A 14433-nucleotide genomic window follows, 5' to 3' on the forward strand; every position below is an offset into this window, starting at 1 on the left:
GTTCACATCTCAGGGCTAAATTGCTGGGGAGGAGGAAAGGTTGGGTTGAATTTCCCACCTCTCCCCCAAAGTCTATCGAGATTGGTCTTTCCTGGTGCAGAAATGACGGTGCAGCCTCCGCTTTCTCACGCCATTCGGAGTACACATTTTAGAAATGTACATCTGTGTCACGTGGTTTTCCTTCTGCTGAAGGGACGATGGGTTGTAAAGATGGCCTTAGGGGGTCATTAGGTGAGGCTCCAAGGTTGGGGTAGCTTGAGTGAGAGAAGGAAGAGATACGTAGAGGCATCTAATGTTCAGACGTTGAGAGTTATTAAAGGATGTCCCAGAGCAGTTGAGTTAGTGGAAGTGAAAAAATGCAGCCTAATCGGGATAAAATAATGGCTATTCTAGCAGTCTAAGAAGATAATGTGTTAGGTTTTTTAAAGAAGGGAGAATAGGTTTCAAAGGTCAAGATGCCTTGAGTTGAGGTTAATTCCTGGTAACTGTATTCAGTGACCTTGGTACCTATTTCGTTGTATTTTGATATTTCACCATGTTTTTGCATCATGCACACCTTGTACTGCAAGGAGGCGTTAGATCAGTGAATCCGTCTCCCTTTGGATGCATTTTAAGGAAATAGTTGTTTAACCTTTACATGAAATCCCGTAAACCACCATGATAATTTGTTCTATTGTTTCTGGGCTGCTCTTCCTAACATTTAACCATGGTCTGCTTCCCCACGTCTTGCTAAATGGGATAAATACCTGTTTGACTTCCCTTCAAATACTTGAAGATTGACCCCTGGTCAACCTCTAGCAACCAAGGGTACATGAATCTGTCAAGCTCTTCAGTTTTGTGAAGGATTGATGACTTTCAGTATGGGATTCAAGCCGGATTCTCACAGACAGGAGGAATAAGTAGTGAATGTAGTGTAGCTAGTGGGACGTAGGTGAATGTATACATAAGACTGCTGAGTAATCTGATCACTAGAATAAAAACGTGCCTGATGTTCTTCACTTTGAAGACATGGATTCAGCACAAAGTTGTGTACCGTGTTTCATTAAACTGAAATTTTTGTAGGAAGGCTTCCATATAAATACAGCCTTTATATCTTATTGTGTATAGATCATTGGTCACAATATTAAGGCACAGAGTCATTCGGGTTGGCTAGCATAGTTTTGTGGGGGACAACTACTCAAGTTAGGATAATTGGACTGAAAAACCTATTAAGGGATTTTCACACAACCTTAGTATAATAAATGATTGCCGAAATAGAGTTATCCAAAAGGAATAGATGATAAACTAATAGATTAATACTTAGCTGCGTTTTTAGGGTTTTTTTAGTCAACATTTGTGAAGACCTGCATTAAGTTTGCTCACTGTTTAACTCCAATGCTCTCCACATTGTCATTTTGGAGAACGATAAAAGTTTGGGGTAAAGCGCCAGCATGCAGATATCGCAATACCTCGCCTCTAGGTTCATCTGCTGTGGCTTTAGGTGTGCAGAAATGATGTCTGGAAGACATTGTGATCTACTGACAATAAATCTGAACCAGAAAAAATCTTCAGTGTTGAAAACTGGTCATGCTTGTAGAGTTTAAGAATTTGAAATCTTTCCCCAGTGTCTGCCACTGATTAAATGGTTCTGAGTTTTGTAGTCACTGCCCGCTGAATATCGTGTTAAAATTTGCAAATCCAAGGTATTTCCACATAATACGGAGGGAAGGTTAAGTAGAATCCAATGTGGAGCTGGGTGACAAAGTATATAAAATAATTCTGCCCAGGAACTTGGTGGGAATAAATGTGAGCACTTGAACACCAGGAGAAGTCCAGCAGGCGTTTTAACTGCTCTCGGTAAAAAACCCACAAAAATACATGTGGACAACCTAAGCTGGTCCTGCTAATGTGCTTCTGGAGGGGATGGCTTGTGCTTCCCTGGTTGTTCTTTAAAAACAAAAGAGAACACAAATCAACATCCTCCAGAAGAAAATAATGAAGTGTGTTGATAGTGATAAATGGTCCTAAATCAATCCACTACAAAATGAAGATGTCTTCATGGACATTTATGGATTATAATTTTAACATGCTGCTCTGATGCAGTGGATGGTTAATGACCCAAAGAATTTCATTCCGCAGTGGAGTGATTTAAGATGAGGATGATGGCAATGACGACCATTGACAAGAGCAACGAGGATAATGATGGTGATCTGTTTTAGATGCTTATTGGCTCTCCAAGCAGGTTGCTCTTCTTTTGGCACCCTAGTTGGATAATAAAACATCTGCAAAGCCACCACTGAGTTCAGAACGTCCCCAGAACTCCACAGTTTGACCCAGAGCTACACAGTGTGTATATTCTCTTTCTGCACACTGTACACCAACTGGTTTAATACAGTATTCTCGTCAGATTTGCTTGCCGCTTTCCTTTCTCCTTGCACATAGAAAAGCTGGCTTCCTCATCTTCTCCAAGGCCCCCATTGACAGGTTGCCCCCATCCTTCCTTCTCTGCATAAAATCAAGCTGAAAATAACTTGAGACATTTGAAGGGCTACCGATTATACACCGCCCTCTCCGCTCCCGCCTCGTTCCCTCCTTAGTGGGTAACAAATGAGTCTCTTTACCTAATTGTTTCACAGTCCTTGATTATTTTGCAGCTATTTATTTTCAAAGACAGGGAATGTTAAATCTCTGGGTTGGCCTTCTCTTTGCTAGTGCTCAGCCTGCGGGCGCAGTTTTTCCTTTCCAAGGCCAGCTTTATGTCCAGTTCTCGGAGCTGTTTCAGGAATCCGCGGTTTGGGAGGATGCACCTGTGCTTGAGCACCTGGCCGATGGCATCAACCACGGTCATGTGCCGGTAAATCATCAGGTAGGCTAAGACCAAGGCTGCCGAGCGGCTGCGCCCCATGGCACAGTGGACTAGGATCTTGTCTGCAAACATCAAGAAACAGAGAGAGAGAGACCCCTGAGATACAGCATCAGAGACTTTTGACAGTGCTGACAGGCTCTTGGGCAGGACACAGATGGCCTGAGTGGGTGCAAGGATCTTGAATCTCTTAGGATCCGGTGGCGATTAGAATCCAGTGCAGTGCTCCTCACGGACTTTAAGATTCACGAGAACAAGTGCTCTTGCAATCAGTGAAATGAACAGGCAAATGGGGATAGAGTCAAGCCACATTTCAGTGGTGTAAATGATAGTCTAGGTATAGCTCATGCTTAGGGAGAGAGAGAAAGAGAAAGAGAGAGAGAGAAAGAGAGAAAGAGAAAGAGAGAGAGAGAGAGAAAGTGAGAGAGAGAGAAAGAGAGAGAGAGAAAGAGAGAGAAAGAGAAAGAGAGGAAGAGAGAGAAAGAGAAAAAGAGAGAGAGAGAGAGAGAAAGAGAAAAAGAGAGAGAGAGAGAAAGAGAGAGAGAAAAAAAGAGAAAGAGAGAGAGAAAGAGAGAGAGAGAGAAAGAGAGAGAGAGAAAGAGAGAGAGAGAAAGAGAGAGAAAGAGAAGAGAGAGAGAGAGAGAGAGAGAGAGAGAGAGAGAGAGAGAGAAATTGCATGCTGTTCTTTTAAACAATAGAAAAAATACCCTCCAAATCTGAAGGTCTGTTTTGTGACAAATCAGGAATACGCTTCTATTTTGTCTTGTACTGTTAAATGTAAAAGACAATGATATTCTCTTTTAAGTAAATTTTCTAATCATAGAAATCAAATGGAACAATGGCAAATATTTTATTGACCATCACCTAAAAGTCACCTGGGTGTCAAAGGAGTCAACCTGAAGGGGGCTTTATTTTTAAGAAGGAATAAACAGGGCCACGTGTGACTTATCCTCCTGATAGTAATACCGTAGCTTCACATACAAAGTTGCACACCATTTGACTTTTTTGACCCCCCTCCAGAAACCCCGGGTCCTACTCTAGGCTTGGAAGGTGGAACATAGGTGAAAATCAGGGGTACAACTCAACACAAGATGCTTGTGCCTGTTGTAGATTCTTCACCCAGAAGATGTCTACGGTGGGCAGTTTTTTAAAAAAAAAAACTGCTTTCTGGAGGTTTTTACGTGGGATAGTTTTGCCACCTGTTGTAACAGAAAGCCTCGGGTTTTAGCTCTCAGGAGGTTAAGGAGCTTTCCAGAGTTTTGGGCAAAGGGACTCTCCAATATTCGTACCCTGATTTATATCTGAATCGATCTTTTAAACTGAGCCCCAGGTGGGGAGGAGCTGTGTGGTTGTAGCTTTCCAAGAGTCTGGTGTGCATCATTTTCCCCCTAAGGACTCCTCAACCCAAGGAGTAAGGAACTACCAGTGCAGAGTGAACGTGCGCATCGGTCGCTTGCCAGCATGTGTGGGCTTACTGGTCTCATCCTGCAGGGCCTGGTGGATGAACTCGGCTGCGGAGTAGAAGAACTGGCTCAGATTGAAGGTGGGCAGGTCGTCTGCCTCCACTCCGTGGTACTGAATGGCCATGTCCTTGTAGTAGCCGGGCCCTGTGTCCACGTTCCGCCGTCCATGGGCTGCGTTGAGGACATGGGTGAAGCCGGCTTTCTCAAGGCTGTACCGATCAAGGGCTGTTTTCCTGCATCAAAGCAGAAAAGGCTTTTTTTTTGGGGGGGAACAAAATACCAAAATGATAGCCACAATGATATGAGCCCCATCTTTTTTTTCCTACGTGTGACCTGTTCAGAGGCGTCCAGGGCTCTGGTCCCCACAGGCACAGTTACCATCCGGGTTTCTGAACCTCTCCCTCGCAAATGCCCCTGCTCTGGATGCACAGATAGTCCCCCGACTTATTTGTTTACAATTGTTTGAAGTTACAACGGCACAGGAAAAAAGTCGGGACTGTTTTTACCCACTTGAAACCATTGCAGCATCCCGATGGTCGCGTGATCACAATTCGGACACTTGACAACTGATTCACCTTTTTTATGGCAGTTGCAGTGTCCATGGGACCGAGCGATCCCCTTTTGCGACCTTCTGACAAGCAAAGTCAGTGGAGAAGCCACTGATTCACTTAACAGCCACGTTACTCATTTAACAACTGCAGCGATTCGCTTAACAAGTGTGACAAGAAAAGGTCATAAAATTTAAGGACTGCCTCATTTACAAGAAGAAATTTTAAGTAAGTCGAGGGCCACCTGGAATGGCAAGCATGAAAACCTCCCTGATCCCCAGAGGCTTTTGGGGACAACTTACTCGTCTCCTATGTAGAGGCCGGGCCAGACTTCGTTGACGTGCGTGTATTTGGGGCTGCCTTTCCAGAACAGCCTCTCCAGATCAAAGGCTCCTGGTGTAGAATAGTCGCTGTCAGGATCGACTTTAACCGCTATGTAAGCACTTATTTTTCCAGATTTCACAGCAGGTGAAGAAGACATTTGGTCTCAAGAGTCCCAGGCTGGCCCTAGAAAGCCCGGCTCCTGGAATAAGCAAGAAGAAAAAGGTGAGACTGGAGGGAAATATACAGGCACCTCAATCGTCTGGATGGGTTAGCCCAGGGGTAGGCAACCTTGGCTCTTTCATGACTGGTGGACTTCAACTCCCAGAATTCCTGAGCCAGCATGAGGGAACTATGGCCCCCTCATGACTCGTGGACTTCAACTCCCAGAATTCCTGCGCCAGCATGGGGGAACTATGGCCCCCTCATGACTCGTGGACTTCAACTCCCAGAATTCCTGAGCCCACATGGGGGAACTATGGCCCCCTCATGACTCGTGGACTTCAACTCCCAGAATTCCTGAGCCCGCATGGGGGAACTATGGCCTCCTCATGACTCGTGGACTTCAACTCCCAGAATTCCTGAGCCAGCATGGGGGAACCTTGGCCCCCTCATGACTCGTGGAGTTCAACTCCCAGAATTCCTGAGCCAGCATGGCTCAGCTTGGAAACCTCTCCCTTTCCCCTCAGCATGGCTGGCTCAGGAATTCTGGGAGTTGAAGTCCGCCAGTCATAAAAGAGCCAAGAGCCCCTGGGTTAGCCCCTGTGTTACCAGATTGTTGGAAAAGAAATTCTTGGCAACCAGAGAAAAGTTCTTTTAATGGGGAAAAAGTTGAGGGCAGGCCTTCGTTACGATTATCAGATTACTTGAGAGACCTTCTATTAGCATCTTCAGGGCTGAATTTAATGGGGCACCTTTGGTGCACTTGCTGCTCCTTTTTTTTTAATTAAAGAGTTTTACAAAAACAAAATTTTACAATATATCCCCAAACCCCTCCCACCCCAAACCCCCCCACTTCCCCCCCCACTTCCCAGAGCTAAATACAGGATTATAGTTACAATAATCATATTCTAAATAAAAATTATGCATAAAAAAATAAAATAAAAAAAATATACAATTAACCAAATTCATAATGTGCTTTAACTCCCCTTTAAACAAACTACTTTAAACTTTAAACTACAAACAACGTGCTAATAAGAATATCCCACTAAAATCTACTCATAAGCTAAATGGAACTTTTTAGTGCCATATTTGTTCTGAATATAATTTATCCATCTCCTCCAAACTGAAATATATCTTTCCTGTGAATGATCTTTCAAATAAGCAGAAATCTTAGACATTTCTGCAAGATTCGAAACTTTAAACACCCATTCTTCTATAGTGGGCAAACTATCCTTCTTCCAATATTGTCCCACCAGTAACCGTGCTGCTGTTATCATGTTCAACATCAAATTAGTTTCTTTAACATCACAATCTACAACAATACCCAATAGAAACAATTGCGGAGAAAACTTTATCTTTCTCTTAAAAATCTTTTGAATGTTCCACCAAATTTTGATCCAAAAAGCTTTTATATTTCTACAAGTCCACCACATGTGAAAATAGGTAGCTTCTAAACTACCACACCTCCAACATTTAGACTGTAAATTAGGAATTACATGTTGGACAACTTCTTGGGATCCAGATGCCATCTATAAAACATTTTATAAAAATTTTCTCTTAAATTTTGAGCCTGAGTAAATTTAACATTTCTGACCCAAATTATCTCCCAGGTGTCCAACGAAATTGGTTCCTGAATATTTTGTGCCCACTTTATCATGCAGTCTTTAACCAGTCTTCCTGCTCCTTTGAGTAAACCGTTACAGAGGCGCCATCTCTGGAGCAGCCCCTGCCTTCCGGAGCGAGGTTCCCCTTGAGAAGCAGACGGGCGCCTTCTGCCGTTGTTCGGAAGAACCCCGGAGCCCCAGCTCTTCACCCAGGCCTTTGGAGAAGGCTAGCTATCTTTGACCTTCTATTGATTCGATTGTAATTTGTTTGTCATGAGCCCCCCAGAGTTGTTGAGAGTTGGGGACCATGCCTGTTTCATAATTGACTGCTCTTAACCACGGTTGGGCACAGAGTCAGCCAGATGTTTAGACTGGATTTGACACTTTTAGCCCTCTGGTGAGCTCTTTATTAATAAAGGTGTTCTTGATTAATATTGCAGCTCCTTCTGTCCAGCTGAAACCCCCCTCTAAGATTCCTCTTTGAGCCAAGAAAGAAGGAGCTCCCTCCATTTCGGACCCTAATCTTTGAAAGACCACCTTTGTTCTCCTTGCCTAGCAGGATCAAACTGGCCTGTTTCGTCCGGCCGGAAGATTCAAGCGGATAGAATGTCCTTCGTCAGACAGTTCAACTGGCAAAGGGACTCTCAATTCCCTCAACAGCGTACAGTACAAGGCAAAACGCAAGAACAGCTCGGCATGTCACAGCCTGGGCCTGCCCAGTCCCCTTTGAGAAACTTGACAGACTGTGGAGAAACCGCCTCCTAAATTTCTCTGGACCAGAAGTTTGGCTGACTCTCCCTGACTCTCAGGCTCCGAGGCTCTCTGGATGTTCAAGGTGCTGGTGATGACCTATAAAGCCCTAAATGGCGAGGGCCCAGGATATTTGAGGGAACACCTGCTGCCAGCATCAAGTGCCCTTCGTCCAGTGCGCTCCCACAGGGAGGGTCTGCTCAGGGTCCCACCGGTAAGAGATTGCCGGCGGGTAACACCCAGGGGTAGGGCCTTCTCAGTGGGTGCACCTGCCCTGTGGAACCAGCTACCCGTGGAGCTCAGGACTGCCCCCACCCTCCGTTCTTTCCGCCGGGACCTGAAGACCTGGCTCTTCGAGCTCTCTGGCCCAGGCTGAGAATATTTTTAATTTTAATTTTAACTGGGTTTTAATTTTTTCAGGGTTCTATTTAATCACTTTTAATTTGTTTTAACGTTTTGTATTGACTGTTTTTAAATGCCCTGTAAACCGCCCTGAGTCCTTCGGGAAAGGGCGGCATATAAATCTAAATAAAATAAAAATAAAAAATGTTTTTCACAGCCGGACGCAAAAGCCCGATGGCAGATTTGGGGATCTTGAGGAGAGCCCTTGAGATAGGCTGGATTTTTTTGGGGGGGGAGGGAGCAGGGTTGTATCCTGGAGTGCCTCTGCTCCTTCCAAGGGAGCCGGTCAAGGGCCACTCTGCAGGGACGGCCTGCCGTCCAGAAACCGGCTCCCTTTGCCAGATAGACCCAGCCGTGCAGGGAGCCCAAAAGGAGTCAGACGGCAGGGTGGCTGCAGGGATGAAACCGTGTTTTTTTTTAAGAGCACGATACACTCACAGACAGACAGACAGACAGACACACACACACACAAACCCTCGATTTTCATGACCCACCACAGTTGGACCTGCAATCTGTCATACAGTTACGGCCACGACTGAGCCCCAAATTTCTGTTGCTAAGTGAGACAGTTTTGTCCCATTTTGCGACCTTTCCCATCACAGTTGTGAAATGAATCGCTGCAGATATGAAGTCAGTGACATTGTTGTTAACTGTGTCTTGGCTTTTCCACTGACTTTGCTTGTCGGAAGGTCGCAAAAGGGGGTCACGTGACCCCCCGGGGGAGGCTGCATAACCTGGAGCAGTGGGCTAATGCCTCCTTAAGTAACACCAGCTGCCTGCAATTAGTGCAGGTTCGAGTCCCACCAGGCTCAAGGTTGACTCAGCCTTCCATCCTTCCGAGGTAGGTAAAATGAGGACCCAGATTGTTGGGGGCAATTAAGCTGACTTTGTAATAATGCCGCTTGGGAAGGGGCGAAAGCCCTAATAAGCAAGCATATACATAGAATGGAGGCTATTGCTAAGCACATTGGTTTGTGCTTCTTAGATTGTAAGCCGCCCTGAGTCTTCGGAGAAGGGCGGGATATAAATGGGATTTAAAAAAAAATTCTGAAGTTTGAGCCTGTGGCCACGTGGTGGGAGGGCTGCGATTAAGTGTGAAAAACAGTCACAAGTCACATTTTTCAATGCCGTTGTAACTTTGAACTGTCACTAAACAAGCTGTTGTAATTTGAGGCTTGCAATGATAATTTCTATTATAATAGCAATAACAAATTTTAAATAAACAGTGAAGATCTTAACAGAAGTTATACCCTATGGGGTAGGCAACCTCGGCTCTTTTATGACTCGTGGACTTCAACTCCCAGAATTCCTGAGCCAGCCAAGCTGGCTCAGGAATTCTGGGAGTTGAAGTCCACGAGTCATAAAAGAGCCGAGGTTGCCTACCCTTGCCCTATGAGCTATCCTGTTCAGGCTGACTTAATAGAAGAAGCAGGATGATTTAAAACATTTCAAACTGCTGTTAGTTACTAATCGTTAGGCATACCTTGGCAGAAAGGAGGAATAAATCCAGACCATAAACAACAATTATTATAGCTATTTACTAGTGTTATTTCATTTTTAAACTTCTGTTCTTTCCAAGGGGGACAGGAAAGTTTTACAGATGAACTGTATAACAAGAATAAAAACACCTGAGCAGCAATAAAATAATCTATCCTCCAATAAAATATGGGAAATTGCAAAAAGTAGGATAAAGTTGATTTTTAAAGGATGCTCCTCCCTGTAAATGTTTAGGAAGGACAGACATTAATAAACATCCCTGCTAGGTTTATACATGAATGGCTAAAGATATTTATGTCTAGATTTAAAATCTGTTGAAATGGCAGCATGGGTTGTATTAAAGTATCATTGCTACATATGCCAAGGTGCATGGAGTGCAAACATTTATTTTTAAAAAAAGCAATGTAATCATAGAATCTTTATAGTGAGCCAAAACCGAACTCTGATCTGGGAAAAATACGTTCTCCTTCAAACACTTAACAGGTCCTAAAATTAAAGAGCAAGCCAAAAGACAAAAGAAAATGGACGAATCACTCCAGCTATCCTCAACTGGATAATTCAAGCTAAATTAACATGATGGCCCAAAGATTAAATGTCTTGTTACACTTTAGCAGGCATATACATAGAATGAAGGCTACTGCTAAGCTTGTAAGCCGCCCTGAGTCTTCGGAGAAGGGCGGGATATAAATGGAATTAAAATAAATAAATAAATAAATATTCTTACCATTCAACAAGAGGACAATGATTTGAACAGTTTTTGATCCAAGTCGTAAATGGATGGAAATTTTTCAGAAACTTCAATACGGTACTATTTCTTTTCAGACAAGGCTTGGGGTTGGTTTGTTTTTTTCAAAATAGGAAGATCAGCTTAAAAGCTGAAAGTCAGAGCCCAGAGGATCAAATTCGATCAGGAAACCTATTTATTTCAAACTGTTACAGGCTGTCTTTTAGACTGGATTCCGGTGTAAAGAAAACCCAACTCAGTGTAGTTAAATTGCAGAGTCATAAATTAAACGACAGACTAGGAGACCATTGAAAATCAAAACCAGTGTTTACATTTCAATATATTAGAACCAGGAAACTAACAAGAGACATCTGCTGAAGGGTGAAGTATCGTAAAATATTAAAGAAAAGCAGGGATTGAAAATTAATTCCTTGTCACTGCAAGAGACATTGCATAGAATAATGTTCTCAAAACCATTGTTTATTTTATTTTATTTTGCAAGCTTCCTTATTCCCTGCTTTTATTTTGGGTGATCTAAGGGGGGGCACGCATGCCTAATGTTCTCACCTCCTATTTACCCCATGACAATAGGGTTTTTAAGATTTTTTTAACCTGCCTTAGTTATTTTTTTTATAAATAACTCAAAGTGGTGAACATACTAATCGTCCTTCCTCTTCCTCTTTTTTCCCAACGACAGCAACCCTGCGAGGTAGGTTGGAGAGAGAGAGAGAGAGAGAGAGAGAGAGAGAGAGGAGAGAGAGAGGAGAGGAGAGAGAGAGAGAGAGAGAGAGAGGAGAGAGAGGAGAGAGAGAGGGGGGAGAGAGAGAGGAGAGGAGAGAGAGAGAGAGAGAGAGAGAGAGAGAGAGAGAGAGAGAGAGAGAGAGAGAGAGAGAGAGAGAGAGAGAGAGAGAGAGAGAGAGAGAGAGAATGGCCCAAAGGCATTCATGTAACCCTTCATGCTTACGGTGGACTAGAACTCACCGTCCCCTGGTGATGGGCCCAAAGGCACCCAGCTGGCCGTCTCCTATGCCCCTAAGATAGGGCTAAGCTCACCATCTCTTACTTTCCCAGCCCAGCAGCTGAGCCACTAGACAAGCAGAGAAGGACAACTCATGACAAACAAAGTGTGTGTTTTGCAAAGAACCAACACATCCTCAAACATGCACCTTTGGATAAGTTCTCCTAACTTTTGGGAATTACAGCTCTATTTGCCATCTTGCTATTTTGCAGAAATACCCATTTGGGTTTTTCCCCAAAGAATTTTTAAAATCAAACTTGATTTCTACCTGACTCTCTCACACCCTTGAATCACCTGGAGTTACAGGTATGGCTAGTCCTTGCTTAGCTGGTCCTCGCTTTCTGCTTTCCGCTCCTTCCACTGCCTTACACAGAGATGCTGCCTCAGAGCTGAGGCCCTTTTATTCCCTGGCTTCTCGGGAGTAAATCTAAGATGCAGAGAAACCAAGGAGGCCTCACCCTAAAGGAAAATGCCCAATTAAACTCACTGCTGTGTTACAAAAAGCAGAATTAAAGACTGATAATCCAGACAGGAAGGAGATGTTTTGTCAATGGAGTCTTATGACTAATTGTGATAGTTGTGGGATGTGCCTCCAAGTCTCAACATAATTTTTTTTAAAAAAAAATAAGGTGTGAGGACCAGGAGGATATTTCTAATGAAAGGTAAAATTGGGGGTACAGCCTGGTCCCCGTAAACCTGGTTGCTGAGATTTCTCTAAGGGTCATCTTCCTTTTATACACTATACCCTAAGAGAAACATAACAGTTTTCATTCCTTGTTGTCACCGGAAACGAGATACTAATACAGACTTTTGATATTTTGATTTACTGGGGGGGGGGGGACATGATAGCCGTATTCCAATATCTGAGGGGCTGCCCCAAAGAAGAGGAGAATCAAGCTGTTCTCCAAAGCACCTGAAGGCAGGACAAGAAACAATGGAGGGAAACTCATCAAGGGGAGAAACAACTTAGAACTAAGGAGAAATTTCCTGACAGTGAGGAGCAGAAGTTGCCTTCAGATGTTGTGGGTGCTCCATCACTGGAGTCTGTGGAGATTCTCAGTCATCCAGGTCCTGGTTGTCCCAGAGATGCTTTTTCATGAGGCAACGGGACTTTTCCCCCCCTCTTTGAAGTCATTTAGCTTCTCATCCAAGAAGCATCTGCAGCTGAAGAGTGGAAGAAGCTTCTTGGATGAGAAGTGAACGTCTTCAGAAAGAAGGAGAAAAAAGTCCAGTTGCCTTGTGAAAAAGCACCTTTGGGACGTTCAACATTGGAGGGTTTTAAAGAAGAGACTGGACAGCCATTTTTCTGGAAGGGTCTAGAGTCTCCTGCTTGAGCAGGGGTTGGACTAGAAGACCTCCAAGGTCCCTTTCAGCTCTATTCCAATTGATTGATTTCCATCCCAATCCTGCAGTGAAATCTGTTGGGATTTTCATGAGCATTTCCTTCCTTGCTTAAGGTAAAGGTAAAGGTAAAGGTTCCCCCGCACATGCGTGCTAGTCGTTTCCAACTCTAGGGGCCGGTGCTAATCTCCGTTTCAAAGCCGAAGCTTGTCCGAGGACGTCTCCGTGGTCATGTGGCCGGCATGACTAGACGCCAAAGGCGCACGGAACGCTGTTACCTTCCCACCGGAGTGGTCCCTATTTTTCTACTTGCATTTTTACGTGCTTTCGAACTGCTAGGTTGGCAGAAGCTGGGACGAGTAACAGACGCTCACTCTGCTACGCGGCACTCGGGATTCGACCCGCCAAACTGCCGACCTTCTGATCGACAAGCTCAGTGTCCTAACCCACTGAGCCACCGCGTCCCTTGTTTAGAAAGTATAATGCATTCTTAAAGAGAAATGAGTGGACTACCTCCCCCCTTTAATTATTGCTTAAAGCCATTATGGGCAGATCTGCCGATGACAACATCTATGTGAAAGAGGAAGGAAGGCTGGAAGCTGGAAACGATTCAGCAGCTCCCCACCAGCTTTGCACAGTGCGATGTTTTGTGCTCAGAGCATAACAAGCAATTATAATCTATCGTTACCTTAATTGCAACAAACACTTCAGCTATTATTTCTTCTACTAGTGGAAGATGAGCTGTTCCCTTCAGTGGTCCTCTCCTCCCTAAATTAGTCTTTGTAACAGGAATGAAAGTATAATTAGCACTGACACAATTTCTTTCCCACGGGAGTCAAGGCATCTGTGGAGATCAAAATGGTGTCCGTGACAATAGGGTCAAAGCTCCACCCATTGCACGGAATAAAGGAGTGGCACTTTTGATCTCCTGGATGTGACCGCCATCTTGGCTCCCCTGTTCCTTTCCTGTGGCTGGACAGAAGGAAATAAATTGGGGATGGGAGTGTTGGAAAGGAACTGTCCACTTCCGTCATGTCTTTGACACAGGAGGGAAAACACAAGCAAGCCTCGTATCTCATAGAAAACATAGCTCTGATCATCTACCCAATCTCCACTTTCCTTTGATTGCAGGAAGAGTAGGACAATGACATCGGTAGAGTTTGCTTCGCTTTGCACAGAAGTCTTGAACTTTGATGGTTGATCAGACTTGTAGGGACGGCTAAAGCTCTACAGGTGATCCCTTTTCATCCCAGGGCATCATCTGAATATCTGCTCTCTTACCCATTTTCTTCTCGGATAATTCTCTCTGCCCAGATTAGCCTTCTCCAGGGCCTAGGAGAAGTCTCTTGCTTCTCCATATCAAAGAATAGTGCCCGTTACGAAAGCCAGACTAATGACTAAAGATGGGTGGACTTCAACTCCCAGAATCCCCCCAGCCATCCATGCTGGTTGAGAGATTCTGGAATCTGCAGTCCACCCATCTTAAAGCTGCCAAGGTTGAGAAACATTAGTTTAGGACAGGCGTCTTCAAACTCGGCCCTTTTGTGACTCATGGCTGGCTGAGGAATTCTGGGAGTTGAAGTCCATGAGTCATAAAAGGGCCGAGTTGGAAGACCCCTGGTTTAGGACTTTGGGAGATGTTCCTCTGGATGAAATAATTTTGGAAAGAACCAGCTTCGTAGGCTCCTCACTGCTTCTTCACCAATGCAAGATGAAAAAAGCAAGAGCAGAAGAGGAAAAAGCTACAGGGACAAGATGTGT

The 14433-nt window shown here is 44.3% G+C and overlaps 2 protein-coding genes across 2 annotated transcripts in view; both read right to left on the reverse strand.

The window, feature by feature from the left end:
- The window catches only part of COMTD1 (catechol-O-methyltransferase domain containing 1), a 581650-nt gene that overhangs the window by 435221 nt on the left and 131996 nt on the right, over positions 1-14433 (reverse strand). The window lies entirely within an intron of this gene.
- The window catches only part of DUSP29 (dual specificity phosphatase 29), a 280314-nt gene that overhangs the window by 262366 nt on the left and 3515 nt on the right, over positions 1-14433 (reverse strand). Inside the window, exons 2-4 of the mRNA XM_081329771.1 lie at positions 5156-5376; positions 4318-4538; positions 280-2907 (exon numbers count right to left, since the gene is read on the reverse strand). Of these exons, the coding sequence (XP_081185897.1) occupies positions 2660-2907; positions 4318-4538; positions 5156-5334 (648 nt within the window). The 5' untranslated portion in view covers positions 5335-5376 and the 3' untranslated portion in view covers positions 280-2659. The remainder of the gene's footprint in view (positions 1-279; positions 2908-4317; positions 4539-5155; positions 5377-14433) is intronic.

This window comes from Vipera berus, assembly GCF_964194415.1.
Source record: "Vipera berus genome assembly, chromosome: 5".
In the NCBI taxonomy this organism is placed as follows: Eukaryota; Metazoa; Chordata; class Lepidosauria; order Squamata; family Viperidae; genus Vipera; species Vipera berus.